The following is a 27,814-nucleotide window of genomic DNA, read 5'->3' on the forward strand; positions in this document are numbered from 1 at the left end:
TATATGATGTGTTCTAGTTATATTTTTGACCCCTTTAAGTGTATTATCATAGAAAGCCTCATGGCCACCACTTGCATACAGGCCTTCATTTCTATTCCCAAGTGAAAGAGTTACCATATTACAAGAAGGAGGGTGTAAGCTATTGCTGCCCCAAATCAGAGTTTTGGGAGCCTCCTCCATGCTTCCATTCCAATCATCAAACAACACCCCATCTTGATTCTTCACATGCTTAGATAGAAGTGGCTCAAAGAAGTCTTCAACTTGGCTTCTATGAGATTCAAAATCAGACTGCCTGCATACTAAACTTGTCATCCCATTCTTAAGTTGAATACCATCATCAACATCATTACCTCCATTTGAAATAAATGTTGCCTCATGATTTGAACTGCTGTTGCAAATTTCATAATAGGCCTCACACCTTGGTGTCACATTTCCAACATCTCTAATGGTTTGTCCCTTGATTGTAATCTCTTCCAATTTGTGACCAATGGCTTCTTTATTATCATTTAATATTTCTTTCGCTTTTTGCTGCTAAAAGGAGCTTGTAGGTACCCAGTTATCATCTGCTTCAGGTACACCCATAAATTTTGTAAAGGAAAGGAGGTTGCGTATCTCCTTAGGAAGAGAAGAATACTGATGGTAGCTGCTCATAACTGCAACATTGACTGTCTTGGCAAGAGGCATCTTACTTGTACTTTTTAACGAAGATGAAACCTTAGAGCACCCATTTTTATTTCTAGCCATGGTATTGGCCTGTAACTGAACTGATTTCTTTTCCAACAGGCTGGCAAGTTCTAGGCTCTAATACCACTGAAAGATCCTTGATGGATCTCTTTTGCTGATCTGCTGTAATTCTATTATTTTTAAATTTGTTTTCCCTGTTTATTAAAATTTTCTTGCAGAACTAGATGGAAGTTGCAGAAGAGTTTGATTGTTTTATGTTTTTGATAATTTTTCAATAAATAATAACAGAAGTACAATAACATGAACCAGTTTTGAGAATATATTCCAAAGCAATTTCGCTTCAAGCAGATTTTTGAATATAAAATCTAATTTTTAACCAGATGAAGATTTACAATAATATCCAGATGATTACAACTAAGGATAAACCCAACTTGAAGGCGTGAAGGAGAAATACGAGCCCAGAAGGAAGCTATGGCCAGGATCTAGCTCTTTATTTTTGCACGTGGGAAGGAATATGGCTGCCAGGTGTTGCCGTACAACTCTAAATATGGCTGCCAAGTACTGCTGTACAACTGCAAAATGCCCACACATGGATAGAATACCCAAACCCCAGCTAAAACTCTGACTCAATACTGCGTTCTCTAGAAGAAACAATGCACAATCTCCAAGATTCTTCTGACTCCAACAAATCCAAACCACTGTTTTGGGGGCTACGTCCCAAACAGGCAAAGTAGGTGGGGTTGGCGTCCCAAGTGCTGAAAGCTCAATCAGAGCCCAAATCACAAATCCAAGATGTAATATATCAATCATGCCTTCGAACTTTGTCTTTACCTTCTTATAACCCACCAAACTTAGCTCAAACCCTAAAAGTGTCCCCATGTGGTGTTGGGTTATAAAATAATATGTTTCTCATTTTTAAAGTGGTCAAGTATCCAGAAAATGACCTTTTCCCCAATAGAAAGAAATCCGTCCACTGAAATGCTCTGAGTCAAAAGAGAAATATTTAGAAAAGTTCAAGACCTTTCCAACGAGCTCTTACACCAAGGGATATTCACCCAGATGAGGCCAAAGAACCCCTTATTACTCCAAAATGGCTATAACTTAGCCTTATTTAAATTATTAAAATGCTAACTTAGGAGAATATTTAAATATATTAAAATATTTCCCAAATAGCAAATTGATAGCCAAAACACCTCTACAAGGTGAAACTAAACTTGTCACCTCCTGTGACTAATGCCGAATAATCTAAAATAATTGACAGTCTCATCCCTCAAAATTAGGGATACTCCTAAAAAATAGGAATGTATCCAAATCTCCCGAAACTGAAACCATAGAATGATCTCATAGAGACTCAAGACTATAACCCATCTCCACCTCCCAAAATGTAGGAAACTTCTACAATTAAGGAACTGCTCTCAACTACCTTCCTACTGTCTGAAACTCCAGATCCGAACACTGTATACCCTGATTGAGTCTCTAAACACCACTGCTAGCCTACGAGACTCCCTGATAGGCTAACTCTATCATTTCTGATGTCCACTCTAGAAAGGGGTCATGACATCTAACTTACAGCTGTCAATCCCATCTATAAAAGATGGTGCTAACCCATCCCAACATAATAATATCCTTTTGCCTTAGGTATTTGGTGTCTGTATGGTTACGCAGTCCACATCATTTGCACAATAATTATATGGTGTCGTTCTTATTTTGGCAATCTCTCGCAAAATGTCCCCATCGCTACTTTGTAGACACTATATGATAGGACGTCCTCTGGAGTTGTATTGTATTGGATTCCGCCCTCATGGATTTCCATAATCATTGGACAATACATTTTGGGTTTTATAATGGATTGAAGTCTCCTTGTTTGAAAAGAACTTGTTTTATCAAATTATATGGATGCTCCTTTATTGAATGACCCATCACTTGACAAATTTGTAATGTTCCTGATGGTATCTAATACAAATCTTGCTTTCCAAAGTAGTTCGAGCATAGTTGTAAAGGTAAACCTTAATAATTGACACACTATCCTATAGATTCAAAGGAATTTGCTAATAGAATCACCTAATCTTGTTTTCTCTTGGATGATTATAACCTTAGTCCGATATGATATTTGCAATGCCACAAGCATGATATAACATCTTAGAGCAATTGTTCCTCTGAAGAAACCTGATGACTGCTTCACTGCCTACCTATCCAATAACGTGTTGAAAATTATAACGATTGCTTCTCTGCATTGGGAAGTGCCATGACTAACAACCAAAGGCTCCTCCTTAAGTATTGTAACACTGCACATTGATCTCAAACAAATTCTCTAATGTCCTAAATCAAACATAGCTTAGTGTGCAATTCTTAGGCTCCACAATTCATTAACTCCTGATTGCCTCTAACTCCAATTCCAAATAGTCCAATTGCTCGATCACTGCAATGGTGAGTCAAGCTGAAATAACAGTCTTCAATCTGCAACATGCTTACTTTCTCCATTGATAATCTCCCAATGTGTCTTTGCGATAGTATCCTTTGCTGAGGAGTTGCTTGGTTAATGAAAGTATGAGTTGCAGTATAAGATGGTTACTGAAATTCGTTGCTCAATACTGTTGATAGTAGTCCCTCCTTCAAGCATTAATACTCAATTTACTACTTTACTTTGTAATATTCTTGAAGGATTATGCCAAATCTCGCGTGAGGGACATAATGGTGGTGTTCTTGCCGGACTGACATTTATTCCTTAGATGCAATTATTCTCAAATACTCATGAGCGCACATCGTTAACAGATGAATATATGAGTGACTTTCTACAATAATGAATTTACGCTTTTGTGACAATAGACTTTGCACTTGCTTATCAATCTTGTTCTTCACAATTGACAATGATAAATGCTCTATAATTACAAGTTCTAATATGCTCAAGTCTCATGACACTTTCAAATCCATCACCAATTCTAAGAAGTTTTTGGATTGTGATTTGAGGGATAGTTCTTCGATCCTTTCAAGCCTTAAATGTAGGTCTTTGACCTAGGGTCTTCCAATAGTTGTGCCAAATGGATTAGAATTGTCAATTCCAGTTAGAGAACTTAATCGCATCAAATAATATTTGCAGCTGAATCGTCTCTGCAGAAGTCAAACATCGGATTGTTATCTAGAATAGTTTGCATCAAGAATATTTAATTAGATTAAGACAATATAGACTTGAAGACATGCAAATAGCTTCGAGCTTCAAATATTATAATCCAATATATTGTTTTATGTAAATTATATTAAGCGTAAATACATAGACAACTCACAACATAGATCAAAGATGGAAATATCAGATACACATTATCTGCAATATATTGATCAGTGATTAGAAAATTTGTCTTAAAATAGAGAGTTCACAAATTTGGGTGAACCTGACTAACTTTGGAGGATCTTGTAAATTCCATTTCCAAATTGGAATTACAATTACAAGCAAGAGATCAATGATCATTGATTGCAACTGCTCCGAGGGAGCCAAATAAATATGAGGTTATCACCTTTGTAAACAAACAAGTTGGCACCCAAATTGTTGAAGTATAGCATTAGCCGAAGTGATATACTCATTACATTGAGTATTTGTATTCATGAATTATATGAACATTGTTTTATGTCTTATATTATTGATAAGATATAATTTATAATATATATTATATATATTATACACTATATAATAATATATTACATATATGGTTAATATATTAATATTACATATATGCTTAACTTTGAGTTATACATATAGTTAACTAAAGATGATGAACTATAGGAACATGTCTCTTCAAGAGACATGTCTCCTCTTCTCATATTTATACAAGATCCAAATCTGCCTTTGGAAAACATCAAACACATTGGCAATGTTACTACATTTGCAGAAACAATCCTAGAAAAACAACATGGTATCAAAGCAGGCTGCAAATGTAAGAAAATAATATGTAGCCATTCAAGAAAGGAATATTAGTTATCAAGTAAATCCAAGGGGGTCTGAAATTATAAAATGATAGAGAGAAAATCAAATCGGAATGGTACTAGCAAGGCATCGAAGATTAGAAGTCTCTTGGGTATACAATGACACCTCAAACACCAAAGATAAAAAATTGACCAATTGTGTACCTAACATGCCTCATGACCATTGGTCAAATATAATAATTTGTGTCCCATCTCAGATTTATATGTTTCTGGAAATTGATATATCTATTCTTATTGAATTTAGATTGTATTAAATTGGAAAGAATTTGATATTAAGATACACTTGACATACATCTCTCACAATCACATACAAACAAATGTGCGACTCGTCCTTGTTGGAAAATCAGTATATAGGAAGTCGATGCACATTGCCATTTTTGATAGCCAAAACAATACAGGTCACATTTGTCAAAATCGAATACGCCAGAGACTACTTCGCAAAAATAGTAACTAGCACATAGAGTCAGAATCCATAATCTATAACAATGGCAAGGGTTCACAGTGTCGACAATGAATATACAAATAGAAGTGAAGGGTTTGAATAAGTTCACAAAGAACATATTTACAAAAGGGGTTTATCATTTTCAGAGCCAAAAATTATTTATCAGAATTTTTTATTAGTCATAAGTTTATATTTATACTCATTGGCAGAAAATACTATAGTTTCGCTAAAGTATAAAGTATGAGATAAATTGTTGAAAGACTGTGTGCCTATTGGTTCATCTGCTTGTGAAGATTGTAAATGACGTGCGTTGTAATTGGGAAATGGAGTATTTGGCGTGAGGATAGAAATTATCGTACGCTATATCCAAGTGATGGAATGATCAATTGTGTAAATAGCGCATGTTTGGTTATTGTGAGACCTCAAAAATAGACAATATTAATGTTGTTACTTATCTCAAAGTGTGGGAGATGCTGTGTAATATCTGAAGACTCCATATTCGCCTAGAAGCATAAGGGAACACTGAACTAAATAAAAAGAACATTTGAGGATTAAAGAAAAACATGGAAAGATGAATTCAGGATAAGAAGGAAATCATTAACTGCACAACAAAGGACAAATAAAGGGAACACCTTATGCATTGACCATAATCAATGGTAATAAATATTATTAATACTCCATCGAACAAGCAAGAAAAGAGGATAAATAATTATAAATGGGAAACCATTATTGATCTCACCCCAAATACAATTGAAGGTGGCAAGGAAAGTGATGTGTGAATGGGGATCCAAAGGAAAGCCAATTGTCAAGCCATCCACTTCCACGTAGCATTCATAGAAGGAGGACGATCAATATCCATCATGTGACTATTTATCTCTCACGTGAAAAGGTGAGGTAAGGAGGCATCGATAAGGTATGACAATATGAATTTATTTTTATAATTAAATAAATATTAAAAAGGTATTTTATTTTTTAATGAAGGATTGTATATAGTATCTTATTTGTATATGTAAGTATTAAATAATACGGGTTATTACTAAATAACATTTGAAATAGATAAGATAAAAAAATATAAAACTCATACAAATTGAAAGGTAAATAAATAATAGTCTTGAAATTGGACATTACAAGTGGTATACAAATATAAATGATTTTATTTATTGAAATAAAATGAGAATATTTGTGATAATCAATTCTTTATATGAAAAATGTATATAAATAAAGCTAGTCATTATGAATAATGACATCAATCATGAAATTTATAAGGGTATATGGACAATAGATACATCCTAAGTTACAACTAGGAAACATTATATTGATTCCATAGGAAAATAATAATGTGTTGAAAATATCGATTAAAGTATATCTATAGAAAATGGAATATATGTATCTATGGTTAATGTATATACTTAAATTAAATATTTATTATATTGAAATAATTGGGATCATGCTTAGATTAATAGAACGAAATATCAAATAAAAGAATTATTGATGTACAAATGAGAATTTATTATCCTTGAGTATTTTATTTATCTCATCTTTGTAATATCTCGCTTACTTGTTTTTCTATACAAGCATTTGCCTTGATCTTTTCCTTCGAGAATGTTCTTGCAGGAAAAGGAGGATTAATATCAGATTTAGAGAGAGTTTAACACTTTGTTAAAGAGAGGTTTCTTTTAGAAGCTGAGAAGGTTTATGTTCAGAAGGATTCTGACACATCCGACTGAGGGAGCAGATAGAAGATATGGTTTCATCAACCGTTAGTGATATCAATCATATTGATTTAGAGGGAGTAAACCAATGTTGTGATGGAATCTTCAGTGATCGATAAATTGTAACAGTCAAGAGGACTGTAATTCATGCAACTATGTGAATGGGCCTAACCCTTGTGTACATCATAAGAAAGTTGTGACTCTAATTAAACTATCTACGAGACTCTCTTTGATAAATGAAACTTGACGTATGACTTGTAGAATCATTCAAGTGGCACAATCATACTCAATCAAGATATTGGCGTATTGTGGATGAGTTTGTGTTCACTTCTACTATTAAGCTTAATGAATGTTTGAAACTTCAATGGATGAAAAGAGCAAGTTGGAACTTAGAAAAGAGTTGTCATATTTGATAAAAAAATTTTCAACAATATAAGAATGAGTGAAAATTTTACATTGTGAGGGGGAATAATAGTCAATGTTCCATTCCCACTTGAACCATCCTTAGAAAAGGAGATATTCCATGATCCTTATGGGCAGATAATTACTTGTATTTTTTACATTTATCTATTCATTTATTTGGAATTCTATACATACTATAAGGGTAATTTGCTTTGATCTTTTCTTTTATGTTTTGAGGATATTCTTACAGGAAAAGAAGAATGGTACTTTACATATGCTACCAAATATTGTGCAAATTAAATTTAATGATAGTAGTTCCAAATACCCTGATGATTAAGATGGATAAAGTGAGGCTCTTGAAGAAAACATCTTTGATTATTAAGATTATGAGATTCTTCTACATTAAGAGGGAGTATGACACTTCTTTGAAGGCAATGTAGGAGCCTAGAAGATTGATACTTAGAGGGAGTCTAGAAATACATGTGGGTGACTGCATGATGTTTATGGGCCTACTCCTACAAATATCATGAGGAAGTGATTAGTTTGATAGGCATCCTTGAGTAAAGAGAGTTTTTGAGGAAGTGACTAGAGGACCTGACTTCCCAGGATCGATGTTCAGGGGGAGAAATTTTGAGATACAATCCTTTGTGGACGATATCTTCTCTTTGAGGAGAAATTCTAAGAGAAATTCTTTATAATGCGCTCTCCTCTATCAGAGAAGTATGAGGTGAAAACTCTTTGTACCATCCTCTGACTAGGTTCATTGTGGTTACTACTTCACATATGATATGTAATGAAAGGTGACAATCTTTCATTGACATATATAAACAGAAGGTAACCATTATAAGAGGACGATCTTATAAATGGTAGACTTGTTATCATGGTTTTTTGGGCTAGATTTTGCCGGACACCATGATAATGAGCAAACAAAATGTAATCTTTGTAAGATGACGATCTTGCAAATGATAGGCCTGTTATTATGACAATTTTTGTTCCGGTTATGCCGAAAGTCATTGATAACGAAAGCATTATGATTACTCTAGATATTGTTTCAGACAATTTGAGATCATAATATATGTTATGATAGTGTTCATAACAAATTGATTGTAGTTATTTGACAAGTCAGCTATTTCAGAGTGTTAAAGTTAGATAATAGGTTGTGTATAGATATCCTTGATACTGATATCTCATAAAATGTTTTTGTCACTTCTCCCTTGCTAAGAGGGAGTGATGAAGTATAGCATCAGTAGAAGTGATATACTCATTACATTGGGTATTTGTATTCATGATTTATATGAACATTGTTTTATGTCTTATATTATTCATAAGATATAATATATAATATATATTATATATTATACATAATATAATAATATATTACATATATGGTTAATATATTAATATTACATATATGCTTAAAGGTGAGTTATACATATAGTTAACTAAAGATGATTAACTATAGGAACATGTCTCTTGAAGAGACATGTCTCCTCTTCTCATATTTATACAAGATCCAAATCTGCATTTGGAAAACATCAATCACATTGGCAATGTTACTACATTTGCAGAAAAGATCCTAGAAAAACAACACAAATAAATTTAAATGAGCTTCTAGAAGAGAATTCTCCTTCACGAGGGGCCAAGGAGCCAAACCAATTTGAATCACTTGTCTCCCTCGATATGAGTACTTATAGTACTAGTGGCGGAGCAACCAAGGGTGTTCTCAACTATCCTCTCTTCCTCTATGATTTGAATCTTCAAAGGGCTCCTCCAATGTGGAAAATCATGATGCAAAGTAGGTAGCCATCCAACACAGAGTCTTTGTGACTGAAACAAACAATATAGTTTTTGAAAATCTCTTAAAACTTGATACCTAGAATTGAAAACTTAAAATCTTTATCAGATGAAAGGTCACGGACAATCCTTGTGTAGAATTGTTTGAAAGGCTAGGAGGGTTATTGTCCTCAAGAAAGAAAGAAAAATGCATGTTATGAAATAAAATGGTTCAAATAAGCAAGAAGACGTTTTTGAAAACATTTTTTCCTTTTATAATTTTTTTGAGGAAATAAAATAACGTTATTTTCTTTTTGACAGTTATTACTTTGGGCTATAGAAGTATGATAAATTGTCATTTTTTAAGTCACCTTTTGTACCTTGGGTCTAGCAGTACTTATTTAATCAGTTATAACGACCCAAATAATAAAATATAAGTTCTCTTATAATTCGTAACTTATTGCTACTTTCCAACATCTTAATGAACATGTTTAATTAATTTTCCTTTTTCCTGCAACCCTTTGGCGTATGGGAGATGTTTCAAAAAATAGACTCTCATCATTGAATTTATTCCTGGGATATGATAGGCATACTCTTTTGTATCCCTTATTAGCTTGCCTTTTATGCTTTGTTCAGTATTACTATAAGTCCAGAGATTTATGAAGATGCTGGGGTAAGTGGAAAAATATGATTTGTCTACAGCTAAAGAAAGAAAAATGCATGTTATGAAATAAAATGGTTCAAATAAGCAAGAAGACGTTTTTGAAACCATTTTTTCCTTTTATAATTTTTTTGAGGAAATAAAATAACATTATTTTCTTTTTGACAGTTATTACTTTGGGCTATAGAAGTATGATAAATTGTCATTTTTTAAGTCACCTTTTGTGCCTTGGGTCTAGCAGTACTTATTTAATCAGTTATAATGACCCAAATAATAAAATATGAGTTCTCTTATAATTCGTAACTTATTGCTACTTTCCAACATCTTAATGAACATGTTTAATTAATTTCCCTTTTTCCTGCAACCCTTTGGCGTATGGGAGATGTTTCAAAAAATAGACTCTCATCATTGAATTCATTCCTGGGATATGATAGGCATACTCTTTTGTATCCCTTATTAGCTTGCCTTTTATGCTTTGTTCAGTATTACTATAAGTCCAGAGATTTATGAAGATGCTGGGGTAAGTGGAAAAATATGATTTGTCTATAGGTAAAGGATGTAATTTTAGTTTTAAACAATAATGCACTAGCATCACAATGTTTTCTTTTCTTGCACTATTTATTCAGACTTAAAAAATGAATGCTTTTCTATATAATTCTGAATACAGTCTCTGTTTTTGTTATCAGTAATATGCAGAATAACAATCTTCTAACATCCATCTTTTTCATTTTCCTCTGCAGGCTAATCAGAGTTATTTGATGTTCCTATGATTTAAATTTTATCTGTAACGAACTCACAATTTTATAGTTGAATTATAACAAAAACAACATGCAGAACAAACTGGGTCTCCTTGGTCGAGATCCATATATCTCTAAAGCTGAGTCACATTCACCGTTTAGTTACAGCAGTGAGAGGTGGTTCGGACTTGGCTTAATTGTTGACAGTTCTCCTCATCTATCTGACCAGGTTTATACTTCTGGTAATCTGACTACTGGACTAGCTCATGCATCTTTAGCCCATATGACAGATGGATTATTTCTCTGTTTGATGAAAAGGAGCAGTAGTAAGCCTGTTGTCAGTTCTAGGAAATCAGATTGGTTGCAACAATTTAGTTATAGGAAATGGCATTTTTTGCATCAATTTCTTTCTGTATTTGATTTTGGTAAAGGAAATGTGCGAGAAACACAAACCAGACACATAGGCAAAGGAGGTACACTTTCATTTATCCTGGAAAGAGTTACCCCACTCATGTTGAGAAATCAATGGACCAGATGTCAACATTATCCACCTCTTCCTCTATTCATTCTTGCCGCTGCATTTTTTCCACTGTTGAACAATTTGTAAGTTTAGATTTGATTTTAAATTACAACAAGGGATGTGCTATTGACAATTCAAATCCATCTTCTTTGTATAGGTATTGTCTAGTAATGGAAACTAAATGTTAAGGAATTTATAGGTTTTTGATTTCACAGTGGGCTTGCTAGTCATCTACTCTATGATGGCACAATTAGAAAGTTGATTTAATTTTTTTATTTTGATTGAGGGATTGAAGATCTTCAAATTTATTGGCTATTCCAATCGAAGATACAACTACAAAAATCGTGAAAGAGAAAGAAAAATCTGTACAAAGTTATTGTGAAGTGGAACATATTGAAGAACACAATATGCCACAACTGTCAAAGAAGACAAACAGAAGCTTCAGAGATGTAGTTGAGCCCAGGACTGGCATAAACTTTCCAGCAGATCTGATCAGTACTGAATCTGGAAGTGGTAACACAAGTCTGATATCCCAGGTAAATTTACATGATACAATATCTGTCTGTGCATTTTAATCTTTAATTGTAACATTGTAGTTGCATGATGTGAATCAATTTTAAAGTTTTTTGAAGTATCCTCAACAATTGGAATTAAGCCAAATAAGATTACATAATAGAAACTATCAGTAGTGTTAAAATGTTGTACTAGCTTATAAGTCTTCTCAGAGTTGAAGTTCAAGCTATTGTGCTATCAGAGATTAAAATGCGATAAAATGTTAGATTTGTATTTTGAGATGGAAATTTATCCATGTGAAGAGCAGTGAACTGTTTGCATGAAGAGGCACTCATGAGTTCCATAACAAAGAACAAACTATTCACACATATTTTAAAAGATGATAACAAACTACAAAAAATCGAACAAATATTACACGAGTAGACAATAATGGAATATCCAGTTCCCCCTTTATTACATTGTTTTGAAGTACTAACATAATAACCTTGAAATGTTTCAGATTTCATGTCCAAGGGGCCTGGTTAAGATGTCAGTTTCACACGTACCGTAAAAGATGATAACACACTATAAAAATTAAACAAATAATGCACAAGTAGACAGTAATGGAATATTCCAATGCTGCCCCCTTATTACATCATTATTTTAAAGTACTAACAAGATAGCCTTGAAATGTCTCAGATTTCACGTCTAAGAGGCTTGGTGAAGATGTCAGTTTGTTCTTGAGTAGAGCAGAATTGGCCTGAAATAGGTGTAGATTTTGCCTTTTAAGAATTGTGGTGTTACCACACAACCTTAAGTATAAAAACCCTAAGAACATTGATGGAACCAATGTTGAGTCTTCTATAGCTTTATATTTGCTGTTCTAATCATCAAAACCACAATTTCGCTCTGTTCCAATTTGACAAGTGGCAATTGTACACACACTAAATATAAATTGTCAAAAGCATCTATTTGGGGGATTCTTTGATTGAGTAAATTTTGGAGGGGGTGTCTTGAGGGTGTTTTCTCCTTTGTTCCCTTGTGTTCTTTCATTTTGCATCATGGGTTCTCCTAAATTTCCACTTTGGACTCCACATAATTATGCTACTTGGAAAATTGATGCATGGAGTAAGTGAATGGAAAAAGGAGATGTTATTGTTATTCATTTTTAAATGATATTTGTAATAATTAACAAGTATATGTATGAAGTAATGCGTCAATAATGGGTTTTTGACATCTTCAAAAACAAATATGATCAAATCAATATATTGCTAACATTAACTCTTAGATGACCCAACCAAACAAGCGCTAAGGTAGGGTGATTTGATGAGGTGCCCCGAAACTTCCTACCCTACACCCTAGAACAGATGATTTCATGCTCATTATTGTGAATGCTATTGTTGATGTATTGTGGATAAAAAAGAATTAAGTGCAAACTAAAATGTTAAAGAAGGAATTAAAAAATCTAACCTGTAGAACTTTGCAAAAGAATTAAATAAAAATAATGCACATTAACTTTTGTAATTGGCCATCTTCTCCTTTATGCTCATTGATGTTACACTTTACTAGTTTGGGTTTGGTCTAGAATCTTCTACGCTCTTCAAAAAATCATCAAATTTTGTTCCCTTCAAACTATGCAAATTTTTTTAAGGTTACAAAGTGTGGTTTGCATTGGGCAAGAGACTATGGTTTATGTATTTAGGGTTGCCATGGAACCAACATGAGAATAACTTTATTTATTAACTTTTAATTCAAATTAGGTGAATTTTAAAATGACATTCTTGAATGGGAGATGATGGGACTGCCCTTTTGATGGTTGGGGAAAATCGTTTCACCTCAATTGTCTTGATATTTCTGAGCTGTTTCATATGGCTTTCAAGGATGTTTCATGTTTCAACTGAGAGGGTTAGGGGGAACCGGAGGAAACTTATGACGTACTTGCATCCTTGGTACCAGGGCACTTGTAAAATGCTAGGAGACAAATCTCTATTGTAGTAAGCTGAACCAACATTTTACGCCAAAGTTTTGCAAATTTTCATGGTTTTGTAGACAGGCATTTTGTCAAACAATTGTCGTCGGTAGAAATTGTGTATCAGCCGACGAGTCCCTTCGGAAAGGTTATTGTTATGTAGCCGACAGGTCCCTTCGGGAAGGTTCTTTTTTATGTAGCGACATGTTGTATGTGGCCGATGGACTCCTTCGGGAAGGTTGTTCGAAAAGTATTTATACACCCTTCGGGATTATTGTAAATCATCATGGAAGCATAATGTAATGTCTTTGGCATATGCGAATAATAAGAAGAAGTTCTGCTATTCATATCTATTGTCTGTGCGTTGATTTCTTTACCCAGTACGGTAAACATTTGATGCCGTTGCTCGATGGACCTGGTACGCAGGCAGGCGAATGAAGATTAAATGCCGAATTAGTTGAACAAGAATAAGAATAAGTTGAATGAAAAGGATGAATTACATGCAGCACAGGAAAATTTAATTTTGGCACAACAGGCTGAACGCAGACGGAGATTTCAGCAAGTCACCAACAGACACAAAAGCACTGAAAAATTGTTGGAAGAGACTCGACAGCGGCTCAATTTGGTGGAAGAAGCGAGGGAGGAGTTTTTGAACCTGCTTACGCCATGGGAAGAGAATCCTGACAGAAGGAGATCGACTTGCATGGCTTGAAGTGCCGAAGGAGCACGAGCATGGAGTGACCTCTTCGTCCGAGATATACTTCTAGAACGAACAACTTCGGTTGACAAAACCTCTTCTTCATCAAACAGCACGGAAGCCAAAAACAGTGCGGGTGTTAAAAACAACGCGGAAGTCAAAAACAACGCGGGTGTTGCAAACAGCGCAGGTGTTGAAAGCAGCGCGAAAGTAGAAAACAACGCGGGTGTTCAAAACAATGCGGGTGTGCAGAATAGTGCAGGTGTTCAAAATAGCGCGTGAGCTCAGAACAGTGCGGGTGTTCCGAACAGCGCAGGTACACAACAAAACCCCCAACATACAGTGATAATGGCAGGTCCGAAAGAAAAGTTGCCTAAATTTGATGGTGATGAAGCAGCTGATCCCATTCGACATTGTAAAACATGTGAAACGATCTGGAGAGCGAATGGCATAATAGATGCGAACAAATGGGTCCGACAGTTTTCAGCCACCCTACGGGGTGTTGCGATTGATTGGTTTACTGACACAGATCCGCAAAAATTAAACACTTGGGATAACATTAAGGAGGAGTTTTGTGCAGAATTTCAAATATTGCGCGATGATAATGAGATCGTCAATGAGATATTCAATACCAAGCAGAAGAAGAATGAAACAGTACGGGTCTTCGCTAGGAGGTTGAAGAACTTAATCAGTAAAATGGAGAATAAGCCGGCAGATGGGCTCTAGAAAAGATGGTTCATTGAAGGCCTTCACCCGAAGCTGCGAAAAAAGATGAAGATCGTGCCACCATCGACATATACTGAAGCATACAATTGGGCATTGAACCTCGAAAGTGAACAGAAGACAAAGAAGAAGAAGAAGACCAGCTCATACGATTCAGATGACGATGAGCCTTCAGGAGAAGATAGTAGCGATGATGAAGGTAGCAGCAAGAAAGTCCGTTCTCTTCAGAAGGACATGCTTCGGATGATGAAAGAGTTCAAAAAATGAACAAGGAGACTAAGGGCAATGACCTATGGTGTACGGAGTGCAAGAAATAAGGCCATACGAAGGGATCCTACCCAAAAGATCAATTTTGTGAGATTTGCCAGATTATGGAACACTCGATAAAAGAATGCCCTTTCAATTTGAAAACAAGAACACTGCAGCAAGTGTTCCTGACACAGGAAGCTTCCACATCAGGAGGGAACGGAAATGCAAACATTGATGGTGCCACTTCGGGTGGGTACAGGAATAATAGCAGAGGGCAAAATAACAACAATAGTGGCAACAATAATAATGTCGGAAGGAGTCGAATTCAGTATGATGTGAATGGTCGGCGAATAGTTCAATGCCGCGCATGCAATCTGGCGATCATGACGATGCTAAGTGCTCGAAGTCTACAATAAACTTGATTATCGTCGGGACGGACAAGGAAGAAGTTCTGGCGATCACTCAGAAGCAAACAAAGCTATACCTCGATCCGATGGAGGAAAAGAAGAGACTGGAGGAAGCACGGGCAAAGATCCAAAGAGCAACGCAGATAGAAACGACACACCTGGTACCTTCGTACGGAACTGCGCAGAACAGAACATTGTACGAAAAATATTGCAAGCTGAGGTACCCGTCAGGATAAATGATCTGTTGCTCACTATGCCTCAACTCCGTACGACACTCACGAATATAGTTCCGATTGCTAAGCAACTAGTAGAGCAAGAAAAGGAGAAACAGGGGGGCACAAGTGCAGAAGACTCGATGTTGTTAGCTCTTTCATCCAGACGCTATCCGATGGTTGTCGAAATGGGCATTCTAGGGATTGTACTAACAGACATGATCGCGAATGGAGGGTCTGGTGTCAATGTGCTACCAGAGGATACTTAGAAAAAGTTGGGACAACCGACATTGTGGCCACCTACCTTACAGTTGTTAACAGCCGATCAACATGGAATCAAGCCATTGGAAATACTCATAGCACAACCAGTAACGATTGGAACACAACCATTCCTGTTGGACTTTGTCGTGATCCCACTGAAGTGGAGAGGATATGATGCCATTCTAGGCCAAGGGTAGCTGATACAAGCCAAGGCGAAGCGCGATTGGAAGAAAAATACTTTATTACTTGAAAGCAAAGGGCGGAAGTACGTCATCGATCTACACACTCAAATGGTCGGGGAAGAAGCTCTATCATCAGATTTCGAAGAAGAGGATGAAAGGAGGCAGAATATGGAACCAGATCAGGAGGGAGTCCTACAGTTGGAAGGAGGATCGACAAACGACGATCTGGATTTGGTGAACGGTCTTTACCACTGGCAGATAGAGGACTACGAACTCTTTCCGAGTTGTAATATGTTAAGGATCGATGAAGGTAAGAAAGAAGAAGGAAATGAATGTCCGAAGGAACATAGAGAAACCGAAGAAGGAAATGAATGTCCGAAGGAACAAAGAGAAGCCGACGGAGGAAATGAATGTCCGAAGGAACATGGAGAAGCCAAAGAAGGAAATGAATGTTCGAAGCAACACAGAGAAGCCGAAGAAGGAAACGCAGGTATGACTAAAGCTGAAGGAAAGAACATACAGTACAAACTCAAAAGGAGAAAAGATTCCACTGTACGACCGCGCAGGAAGAAAGTATTACGTCAAACCACAAATATAGCAGAAAGGTGCCAGCAGCAAGGAAGACACATCATATGGTCCGCATAGGAAACAAAGCAGAAGGGGTTAATAAAAGTTGCAGCAGTACGGAGTGGATGTGTTATTGACAGCCAGAAGGGGCAGCTGACGGAGTCCATGGTACCGAGCTTCAGAAACAAACCGGGCGACATGGAAAATCGGATGGAGAGATCATGTATCCTAAATAAACTTGATGAGTGACGATTGCATGATAGACACTTGAAATTGAACAAGTTTCAACTTGGACAGTGGGTGTTGAAGTACGACGGTCGGAATGAGATCAAACTTGGGAAGTTTAGCATCAAATGGGTAGGACCATACAAGATACGGGAAGTTGGTGATAATGGAGCGATGAAGTTATTGACACTAGACGAAAAGGAAGTGGCCGACGCAGTGAATCGATTGAAGTTGAATGTCTACCATGGAAGAAGTAATGCACTCCTGTGGACGAACAACTGAGAAAAGATTGTAAGTACTGTATATATGTAAATATTGTACATAATTGTTCCAAAAGTGAGATTTAAAAAAAAGAAAAAAAGAAAAAAGAAAAAAAAAAGAGAATTTAAAAAAAAAAAAGAAAAGAAAATAAAATGAAATAAGTGTGAGAAGTCACTGTCTCAGGTAATCGTATGGCTTTTCTAAAGTCATTGTACGGCTTGTAATTGCTCGCCGTACGGATTTTCTAATGAAGATGCAGTGTACGGGTTTTAAAAGGCTACCGTATGGTGTTTAGCAGGCAGGCTATGTACGGGTTTTATGCAGTCACCATACGGCTTTTGAGTCCCTGTCACCGTACGGACTTTTCAGATGCAGTGTAACCGTACGAATTTCTCAGATGCAATCAGATAGGCACCGTACAGATTTGGAATTTCTTTGTAGGGCTATGCACGGATTTGGGAGCCAGTCATCGTACGGATTCTAAGGCTAAGTTACCGTACGGCTTTGTTAAAAAGCTTTCCGTACGGATTTCCTCATGTATATGTTATTTGCTGTACGGAATTTGTGGGTCTCAGTGTGGATTTTTTTAAAACAGCCATCATACATATTTTCCAACATGGTCACCGTACGGATTTTCTAAAGCAGCCAATGTACGGATTTCTATGGTAAAGTCACCGTACAGATTTCAAGATTGTAACATAGGAAACAAGTCTCAGTACGGCGTACGGATTTTGAGAGTTTTCTTCAACATACGGATTTTGGCGAGTTCCCTTCAGCGTACGGAGATGAAGGAGAAATTCATATAGTTGGTCATACGGATTTTGAAGAAGACATTGAATCCCAATTTGGCATACGGCTTCCATTCTCAGCACTCAACATACGCCTTGGTGTACAGATTTTTCAGTGTAACATTAGCATATTTTGGTGTAACGGTTTTTTGAAGGGATCTGTCGTACGGATTTTGCATATTGTGGTGCAGGGTTTTTGCATAATGTGGCGTATGGATTCTACAGGTTTGGGCATACAGCTTTTGCATGTTATTGCATTCAAATTTTGAATGGCATTCCAGGTTATTGCATAAGGAATTGGCGTAACATGGCAGAGGGTGGCAAGAGGGTTTTTTTAAAAAAAAAAAAAAAAAAAGTCGACAAATCAAGCATGCTTAGAATGAGTAATGGAGGATACCAAAGGGAAGGGGAAGCATCAGCGATTGCCAGAAAGAGTGTAGAATCGGCAGAAAATGACAGAAATAGTGTGTTTCATGCAGTTTTGTGTGGGTTTCGAAGTGTTTCATGCACCTGGGGCGTTGCCCCTCGACCCCACCGGGGGTGTTACCCCCTAGACCCCCAGTCATTGCGGATATCAGTCGTGAAATGTGACCAGTTGAGAAGACTTGAAGTTGCTGTAGGCATGGAGTGTTTGTGTACCAGAGGCACTGGGAGTAGGTGTTGGCCAAGAGGCTGTCTTGGTGGATGCACAGAGAGCTCGGGAGGAGTGGGTCATCCAGAAGGCAGTACAGCGACACTTAGCTCAGTGGACCCAGTGTTGGAAGCAGAGAAAGTAGCATGCGTGGCTATCAAGGTCAGCTTGAGGAGATAGTATTGTGTTAGCAGAGGCTACAGATGTAACGGGATGAATGTGGAAGTGATGTGACAGAAGCAAATTTTTTGTTGTAGTCACTCTGTTAATGTATTTTGTTTGTAATTGTCATCCGGAGACGATTTTTTTTTTTTGGAGGGATGATGTCGTCGATAGAAATTGTGTATCAGCCGATGGGTCCCTTCGGAAAGGTTATTGTTATGCAGCCGACGGGTCCCTTTGGGAAGGTTCTTGTTATGTAGCGACATGTATGTGGCCGACGGACTCCTTCGGGAAGGTTCTTCGGAAAGTATTTATACACCCTTCGGGATTATTGTAAATCATCATGGAAGCATAATGTAATGTCTTTGGCATATGCGAATAATAAGAAGTTCTGCTATTCATATCTATTGTCTGTGCGTTGATTTCTTTACCTAGTACGGTAAACAACAATAACATTTCAGCTGCCTTGCGTCTTATTTCCATTTATTCAAAATAATATCTTGAATAAATTATAACATCCACTTTCAAGTTTTAACAACTTTACTTATTTATTGGATATCAAAAATTATAAATATGATCACTGATACCTTTTATATTATACTTTTATTGGTGCTTGGAATAATATTGCATAGGAATTTACTTGCAGCAGTTCAATATTAAATATAAAATATAGGTGACTTTAGTTTGAATTCTTCCAAACTTTGCAAACAGCAACTATGTACACTTTGAATCCCTGCTCAGAATGGTATGATAGCTCTGGAAGGTCCAACAGCATAGTATGAGGTGGCAACCCTTTTGGGAACTTCAATATTGACTTCTTTGGAGCCTTGAAAGACTGCAGAAGACCTGTCCTTGCTTTAGCATCCTCATATAATATATTACCCTCCCTGTTTACTTTGTCTTTGTGAATGTAATGTCTTCAATATGAAACAACGTGGTATGGTTCCATTTAAGTGTCAGACAGGATTTTCACAGCAGAATATAAAAAATTATATTTTCCTTCAAAGCGTGCACAAATTCTCTCCAAATCTCGCTTGCACCCACCACATCAACATTTTTTGAATTTTCACTTGTACACGCACTACAATAACAGATTTATCAATTTCCTTCAAATCACAATAAATTTGTACCTAGAAATCTATAGCCGGCAATGTCAAACAATCCCTTAATCCTTCATGGAATCATAAGTTTGAATCTTGTGTGAATTCACCATAGATTTTATTAGGAAGAAATCTTTGTTCTCCAAAACCTAATACCTCTAGGGTTTTTATCTCGGGTTTTGTACTTGAACTTGTAGTTCAAACTTGAAAATGAGAGAAACAAAATGTCGAAGATGTGCAAAAGAGCTTTTCATTTCTCTTTTACAACTAGCTTGAGAACTTTTGAGAAGTTATAATTTAAAATTCATCTTTATTGAAATAATCACCTTTTGGCCCAACTTTTTATCAATCACTCATCAAAAATTAAGTCAACAAAGTCACCCATAATCTTTACATTTGCTTAATTTAACTAATTAAAAATATTCCCTTATTCAATTCTACAAATTAAATCATGGGAATAAAATAGGCTATTGACACTCCTCCAAATGGGTAGGATGAAGAAGTGGACACTACATCCATGTACTATAGGAAAACTCCTTCATAGAATTTTCCATCATGTTTTTTAATTAGATTTATAAATTTATATATTCTTTTATATATTGTCTTGGTAAAATATATAATTATTATAGTTAGAACCCTACTTTGTAATAACACTTCTTGAAATGTATGTAGTTTGCAAAGGAGGGTTCTTACTCCCTTTAAATATATCTTAAAAAAGGTCGTAAACCTATACTTGCCAAAGAGGCACATCTCATCGAACACAACCCATTGGTTTAACAAAAGATAATACCACTTATTTAACAGACAAAGCGAATAATGAAAAATGCTCGACGACAAGGCACTATCTTAACGAGAACTATGACAAGGATGCCTGATATAAAGTTAGGTTATATAGTAGCATATAAAGGGGTCCCATAAAGTTGACTCTCCAAAGTCACGTGATACCGAACATCCTTTATCCCGATTGAAACGACGACGGTGCCGTGGTCTCTAAATGAATGATATGGACATCGGTCAAATCAAGGGAAGGGCCTGTAGGTGAGAGTCTAACATATAAGACATTATAAAAGAATTTTGAAATAGTAATTATGGTATTATAGATATATATGTTATTTTGAGATTACATATATATATTTAATATATCTACATAATTATATCTATAATAACATTTAACCAAGGAGATGTCCTTTATGTTTACACTCTATGTTTAATCTGACCGACGCTATAAAACATTAACATTCCATATGGAGCAAACACTTCTTTGGATGACATGCTTGGTTAAAACTTAGAGTCGGATTAATTAGGGGGAAATGATATTCAAGTTTTAACAATTGTGAATCTTGTAGCAGCATCTATTATCTTTTTAGTGTATATTATATTTTTAAGGCTTGTTTCAAGGTTTGTATGCTAACAATGAACACATAGTTAACTTTGATACTCACATGAGGTGTCGAAAATGTCATATGGCAACTCTCTTGAAAGGTTTGATCATGTTGGGCCTTACTATTATTCTCTTCTAATGTTGTCTTTCCTTTGGCTACTTGCATCAATGCTTACTATATTAGACTAATGGAGTTACTCGTTCATTCATTTTTAGGTGCTTGTTGGGGTTGGCTCTCGTAGTACAACAATTGCTAAAGTCAAGTCAATAAATGTATATGCATTTGGCTTATGTAAGTACTAAATTATTCATCTTTTTATTATTTGTGCAACATTCATTTCTTTGCAAAGTGAGGTATGTCCCCTATGTTGAAAATGTTGACATTATTCATCATTCTTGTTAGATGTTCATCTTGATTGTCTACGTAACAAGCTTGAGAAAAAATATTACAATGTGCCACCTGACGAATTGAAGAATCAACCTGAATTTTTTGAAGACTTATTGAGGTATGTTGTTTTTGTTGATATTGCTAGTTTCTAATTTAATCCCATGATTATCTCTTTGAGGTTGGACACATTTGAGATAGCTAAGGAGGTATTAAATCATCAAATTTTATCAAACTATATTCATTGTTGTAGAAATATAATTTGTTTGATATACAAAGCACTATGCTATTGGCTGGAAGTGGAAGAATTACACCTGGACAATCCAATGGGCATGGATCACAAATTAATATTGCAGGATAACACATTAAACACAAGAAATAGGAAATGAATTCTTCTAGGCTCGTCACACAATTATGTATGATACTCATTTCATCACACTTATATGTCATAGATAATCATGGTCCATGTGTAATGTTCCCATTTTTTAGCTCATTTGCTTTGCAATCGGCTTTGATCTTCCTAGTGAGTGTCAACCTTATCAAATGGATTATTTATTATTGCCTATGAGCTCAATTAGGCTTGAGGACACTTATGCTACTTTCCAAGTGAAGCTCAACTTTTGGTATATGCTTGAAGATTCTTGGAGATAACATCTATTTATATTCAGTCACCCAGTTGTCATGCTTGGTGTCCTCAGTAAATATGGTATTAGGATTTATGTCATCAGTATCAGGATGTATGTCGTCAGTATCGAGATGTATGTCATCGGTATCGGGAAGGTTCTCGTCGGTATTGGGAAGGTTCTATGTTGGTATTGGGAAGGTTCTTATTATGTAGCCAACATGTTGTATGTAGCTGACGGACACCTTCGGGAAGGTTCCTTGAGATGTATATATACCCCCTTCGGGATCATTGTATTCATCATCATCTGGATGTAATATCTTTGGCGTATGTGAATAATATAAGAAGTTCTGCTATTCTGATCCATTGTCTGTATGCATTGATTTCTTTACCCAGTACGGTAAAAATTTGGCATTGTTGCCCGATGAACCTAGGAGGGAGGAATGAAGATTAATGCCAAATCAGCTTAACAAAGATCAAAATAAGGTAAAGAGAAAAGATGGAATACGTATTGTGTAATAAAATCTAATTTAGGCACAACAAGCCGAACGCAGAAGGAGGTTCCAGAAGATTGCCGATGGACACAAGCGCAGAAGAATTGTGGGAGACTCAACAGCGGGTGGAGTTGGTGGAAGAAGCAAGGGAGGAGTTTTTGAATTTGTATTCGCCAAGGGAAGAGAATCCAGATGAAAGAGAATCGACTCGCGCGGCTTGGAGTGCCGAGGGAGCAAGAGTGTGGAGTGAACTCTTCGTCTACGATACACTTCCAGAACAGACTGATTCGCTTAATGGAGACCCTTCTTCACCAAAAAGCACAGCTGCTAGGATACAAACCGTTGGTATCGGGATACCAAGCATCAGTGTCGGGATACCAAGCATCAGTGTTGGGATACCAAGTGTCAGTGTCGAGATACCAAGCGTCGATGTCGGGATGGCAGGACCAAAGGAGAAGTTGCCTAAATTTGATGGTGATGGAGCAGCCGTTCCCATCTGACATTGTAAAACATGCGAAACGATTTGGAGGGTGAATGGCATAACGGATACAAACAAATGGGTCTACCAGTTTCCGGCCACCCTACAGGGTGTTGCAATTGATTGGTTTGCCGATGTAGATCCCCAAAAATTAACCACTTGGGACAACCTTAAGGAGTTTACTGCCGAATTTCAACTGTTGCGCGATGACAACGAAATTGTAGCAGAGATATACAATACAAAACAGGGGAAGAATGAAATAGTCTGAGTCTACGCCAGGAAGTTGAAGGACTTGATCAATAAAATGGAGAATAAGCCGACTGATGGGCTACAGGAAAGATGGTTCATTGAAGCCCTTCACCCGAAGCTACGAAAGAAGATGAAGATCGTGCTGCCATTGTCATACACTGAAGCGTGCAACTGGGCTATGAACCTGGAAAGTGAGCAAAAGACGAAGAAGAAGAAGAGTAGTTTGTTTTATTCAGATGACGATGCATCTTCACACGAGAGCAGTGATGACGAAAAGGACAGCAAGAAGGTCTGCATCCTCCAAAAGAACATGATTCAGATGATGAAAGAGTTCAAGAACATGCAGAGGGAGACTAAGGGAAACGAGCTATGGTGCACTGAGTGCAAGAAAGAAGGCCATAGGAAGGGATCCTGCCCGAAAGATCAATTTTGCGAAATTTGTTAGATCATGGGACATTCGACAAAGGAATGCCCTTTCAACCTGAAAACAAGAGCATCGCAACAAGTGTTCCTGACATAGGAGGCGTCCGCGTCAGGAGGGAGTGGGAACACCAGTACGGAGGGTGGCACATTGGGAGGATACAGAAATAGTCGGCGAGGTCAAAACAACAATGGCAACAATAATAATGGCGGGAGGAGTCGAATTCAGTATGATGCGAATGTTTGACCGATAGTTCAATGCCACGCATGCAATTTGTGGGGCCACTTCACCCGAGACTGTACAACGGCGAACACACCAAAATTGTTATGTAGATGGTGTGGGCCCGACGATCATGACAATGCTAAGTGCTTAAAGTCGGGAGTAAATTTGATCACCGTCGGGACGGATGAAGAAGAGGTTCTAGCCATCACACGGAAGCAAGCGAAAGCATACCTTGATCCGACGAAGGAAAAGAAGAGACTGGAGGAAGTAGGCAGAGATCCAAAAAGCAACACAGGTAGAGGAGGCACACCTAAAGGACACTACTGGTACCTCCACACGGAACTATGCAAAATAGAACATCGTACGACAAATATTACAAACTGAGGTACCCATCAGGATAAATGATCTGTTGCTCACTATGCCTCAACTCCGTACGACACTCATGAATATAGCTCCAACTGTTAAGCTACCAGCAAAGCAAGGAAGGGAGAGAGAAGGTGGCGCAAGTGCAGAAGATCCGATGCTGTTAGCCCTCTCATCCAGATGCCATCCGACAGTTGTTGAAATGAGAATTCTCGGGACTGTGTTGACAGACACGATTGTGGACGGAGGGTCTGGGGTCAATGTGTTACCAGAGGATACCTGAAAAAAGGTTGGGACAGCCAACATTATGGCCACCTACATTTCAGCTGCTAACGGCCGATCAACATGGAATCATACCATTGGGAGTCCTGACAGCACAACCAGTGACGATTGGAACCCAACCATTCCTGTTGGACTTTGTCGTGATCCCGCTGAAGCGGAAAGGATACGATGCCATTCTGGGCCGGGGGTGGTTGATACAAGCCAAGGTTAAACACGATTGGAAGAAAAATACTTTATCACTTGAAAGAAAAGGCCGAAAATATGTCATTGATCTACACACTCAAATGGTTGGGGAAGAAGCTTTGTCATTAGATTCCGAAGAAGAAGAGGATATGGAACTAGATCAGGAGGGAGTCCTACAATTGGAGGGAGATGACGATTTGGATTCAGTGAACGGTCTTTACCACTGGCAGATAGAGGACTATGAATTGTTTCAGAGTTGCAACGTATTGACAATAGAGGAAGGACACAGGGCTGATGGATTTTCAAAAGAATTCACAAAGGTAAAAGAGGGAAACGCGCCGCTTGATGAAACACTTGCCTATGCATTCACCGAAGGAGAGCTCATCAAATATAATGAAGTCACGCTGCAAACTATGAATTTGGGAGATTAAGTCGAACCACGAAACATACTGGTGGGAGATAACTGGGATCCAACATTGAAGGCAACAACATTCAAGATATTCTTGGAATATAAGAATGTGTTTGCATGGACATACAAGGACCTGAAAGGAGTACCATCAGAGTTGTGTGTGCATCGCATCCTGTTGATCGAAGGAGCAGTACCTGTATGGAAGCGGCCCTACAGGATGAACAAGAACTACGTGGCACGGGTTACGGAGGAAATCAACCAGATGCTGGAGGCCGACATTATCTTCAAGGTGCAGTGTAATGTCCCCCACTTAGCCAGTTTGGAGGTATGTTGTCGTTAGCCCATTCTTGTATGGTCTCGAGGGCTAACCAGGACTTCAAAAGGGATCCTGAGGTTATTTGGCCTAGTCAAATTTAATTACAGGCCAAACGGAGTTCGTTTGTTGGGTTGTCAGGAAGACTTACTATTTTTAGTAAGCCAATAGGGGGATGCAGTGCCTTCAATTTTCAGTGATAGGATGAGATGCGTTTTGTTGGGCTCTTTCTAATGAGCTATTATATGTGGGATTTTGAGTTTATTTGGTATATTATTTTAATGTTTGAAGTTACAACGGTAAAGTGACTATTTAAATTAAATATTATAATGTTTCATAGTGTCACTTTATAAAAGTCAAGAGTCCCCCTTTTGAGTACATACATGGACTTTGTAAAAAGAAAAAAAGAAGTAATATTAAAAGTCATGTATTATCCCACATTGGCAAGACGGAAGTGTGGAGCAATTGAGGAAGGGATTAAAAGGAAGAGGATAGCTCTCATTTATTCATGCTTGGAAATATCAAAGAAATTGGAAAATTTTCTGGAGATTATGTCTCAATAGTTTGAAGGACAAAATCCCTTCAAGTTGGAAATCTTGACGTCATTGAAAGATATGGTCTTGAGATTCACTATGGTAGCAGCCCGAAAAAAGCGGAACCGAAAAAGCAGCCCGAAAAAAGCGGAACCGAAAAAGCAGGCTGAAAAAACGGGTACGAAAAAGCAGCTCGAAAAAAGAAAAGCAGAAGGGGCAGCATAGAAGGAAATTATTTCAGCCATCTACAACCAGGTTCTTTTGTTAGTATTGTTTTTAGGGTGTTATAAGCTTTTAGCTGTAAGCGTGCATTATACCAACATTATCATTTTGTAATCCATGTAAATGCCAAAGTCTTGGCCATATTTCATGAGCATTGTAATTTTCATTGCAATTAAGAAGATAATAGTTGCTGGTGTCATTTAAGCAATTTAATATCATTATTTATCAGCTAGTTAGTTTGCATACCAACTGTTTGTAAAAATGCCAATTGGCTGTAGGTGTTCAGTTCTCATGCTTAGATCATATATATGCACTGAATATTGTCAAATTTAGTAGCACACTCATGTTAGGTCATTTGTGTAGTCCATTGTAGTCTTCTAGCACAAGATTTTTCATTGATGCAAATTGTAAAAAGGTCATTTGAAGCTAGCTGAAATACTATATCAGTCATACGTCCCTTGCATGTGAATTGTTTGATGAAATTCCTTGAGCTTTCATCAGCATTTTTGAGGGCAGATTTGAGGAGGGTTATTACATGCAAACTAGTGAATAGGTGTCGCCCATAGTAATCTCACTGAAGAAGGACACCACCCAGATCTGGATATGCGTCGATTTCAGATGCTTGAATGCAGTCACCATCAAGGATTCGTTTTCAATTCCATTCACGAACAACATCTTGAAGGAGGTAGCGGGACACGAGATCTACTCATTCATGGATGGATTTTTCGAATACAATCAGATTTCAATCGCAGAGGAGGACAAACTGAAGACGACATTTGTCATAGGAGATGGCGTATACGCATATAACCGGATGTCGTTCGGCCTGTGCAATGCGCTTGCTACATTCCAGCGGATCATACTGCACATCTTTGACAAGATGTCCATCAGAAACTTCAAGGCATTTCTGGATGATTGGTCGGTATTCAATGCCAAGGACAAACATCTGGCAGTAATGGGGGAATGTATGGAGAGATTACGGCGTGCGTGCTTAGTCGCGAACCTGAAGAAGTGTAGGTTTATGGTTCCGTAGGGAAGGTTGCTCGGACACATAGTCTGTAAGGAGGGATTGAAGACAGATCCGGATAAGGTGAGAGTCATATTGGAGATGCAGTCGTCCACCAATGTAACGATGATAAAATCTTTCCTTGGACATATAGGCTATTACAGACGGTTCATCAAATTTTTTGCCAAGGTAGCATACCCGTTGGACAGGTTAATGTGCAAAGGAGAATCGTTCAGATGGAAGAAGGAATAGGATGAAGCATTTTAAGGGCTCAAAGTACGATTGGCTACAACAACCATCTTGGTGTATCCAGATTGGAGCAAAGAGTTTCATGTTCATGTCGATGCGTCCAACTATGCAATTGGAGCAACCTTGGCGCAGACAAGTAGCCACGGGTTGGATCGCCTGATCTACTTTGCCAG

The 27,814-nt window shown here is 37.3% G+C and overlaps 1 protein-coding gene across 2 annotated transcripts in view; it reads left to right on the plus strand.

Annotated features, from left to right (window-relative positions):
* The window catches only part of FAP2 (Chalcone-flavanone isomerase family protein), a 128,416-nt gene that overhangs the window by 58,010 nt on the left and 42,592 nt on the right, over nucleotides 1-27,814 (plus strand). For both annotated transcript variants that reach the window (XM_089815166.1, XM_089815165.1), the window contains exons 2-5: nucleotides 10,390-10,989; nucleotides 11,202-11,442; nucleotides 21,430-21,505; nucleotides 21,617-21,719. In XM_089815166.1, the coding sequence (XP_089671292.1) occupies nucleotides 10,478-10,989; nucleotides 11,202-11,442; nucleotides 21,430-21,505; nucleotides 21,617-21,719 (932 nt within the window). In that variant the 5' untranslated portion in view covers nucleotides 10,390-10,477. The remainder of the gene's footprint in view (nucleotides 1-10,389; nucleotides 10,990-11,201; nucleotides 11,443-21,429; nucleotides 21,506-21,616; nucleotides 21,720-27,814) is intronic.

This window comes from Cupressus sempervirens, chromosome 2 (assembly GCF_028749045.1).
Source record: "Cupressus sempervirens isolate cs-2001-9-10 chromosome 2, ASM2874904v1, whole genome shotgun sequence".
NCBI lineage: Eukaryota > Viridiplantae > Streptophyta > Pinopsida > Cupressales > Cupressaceae > Cupressus > Cupressus sempervirens.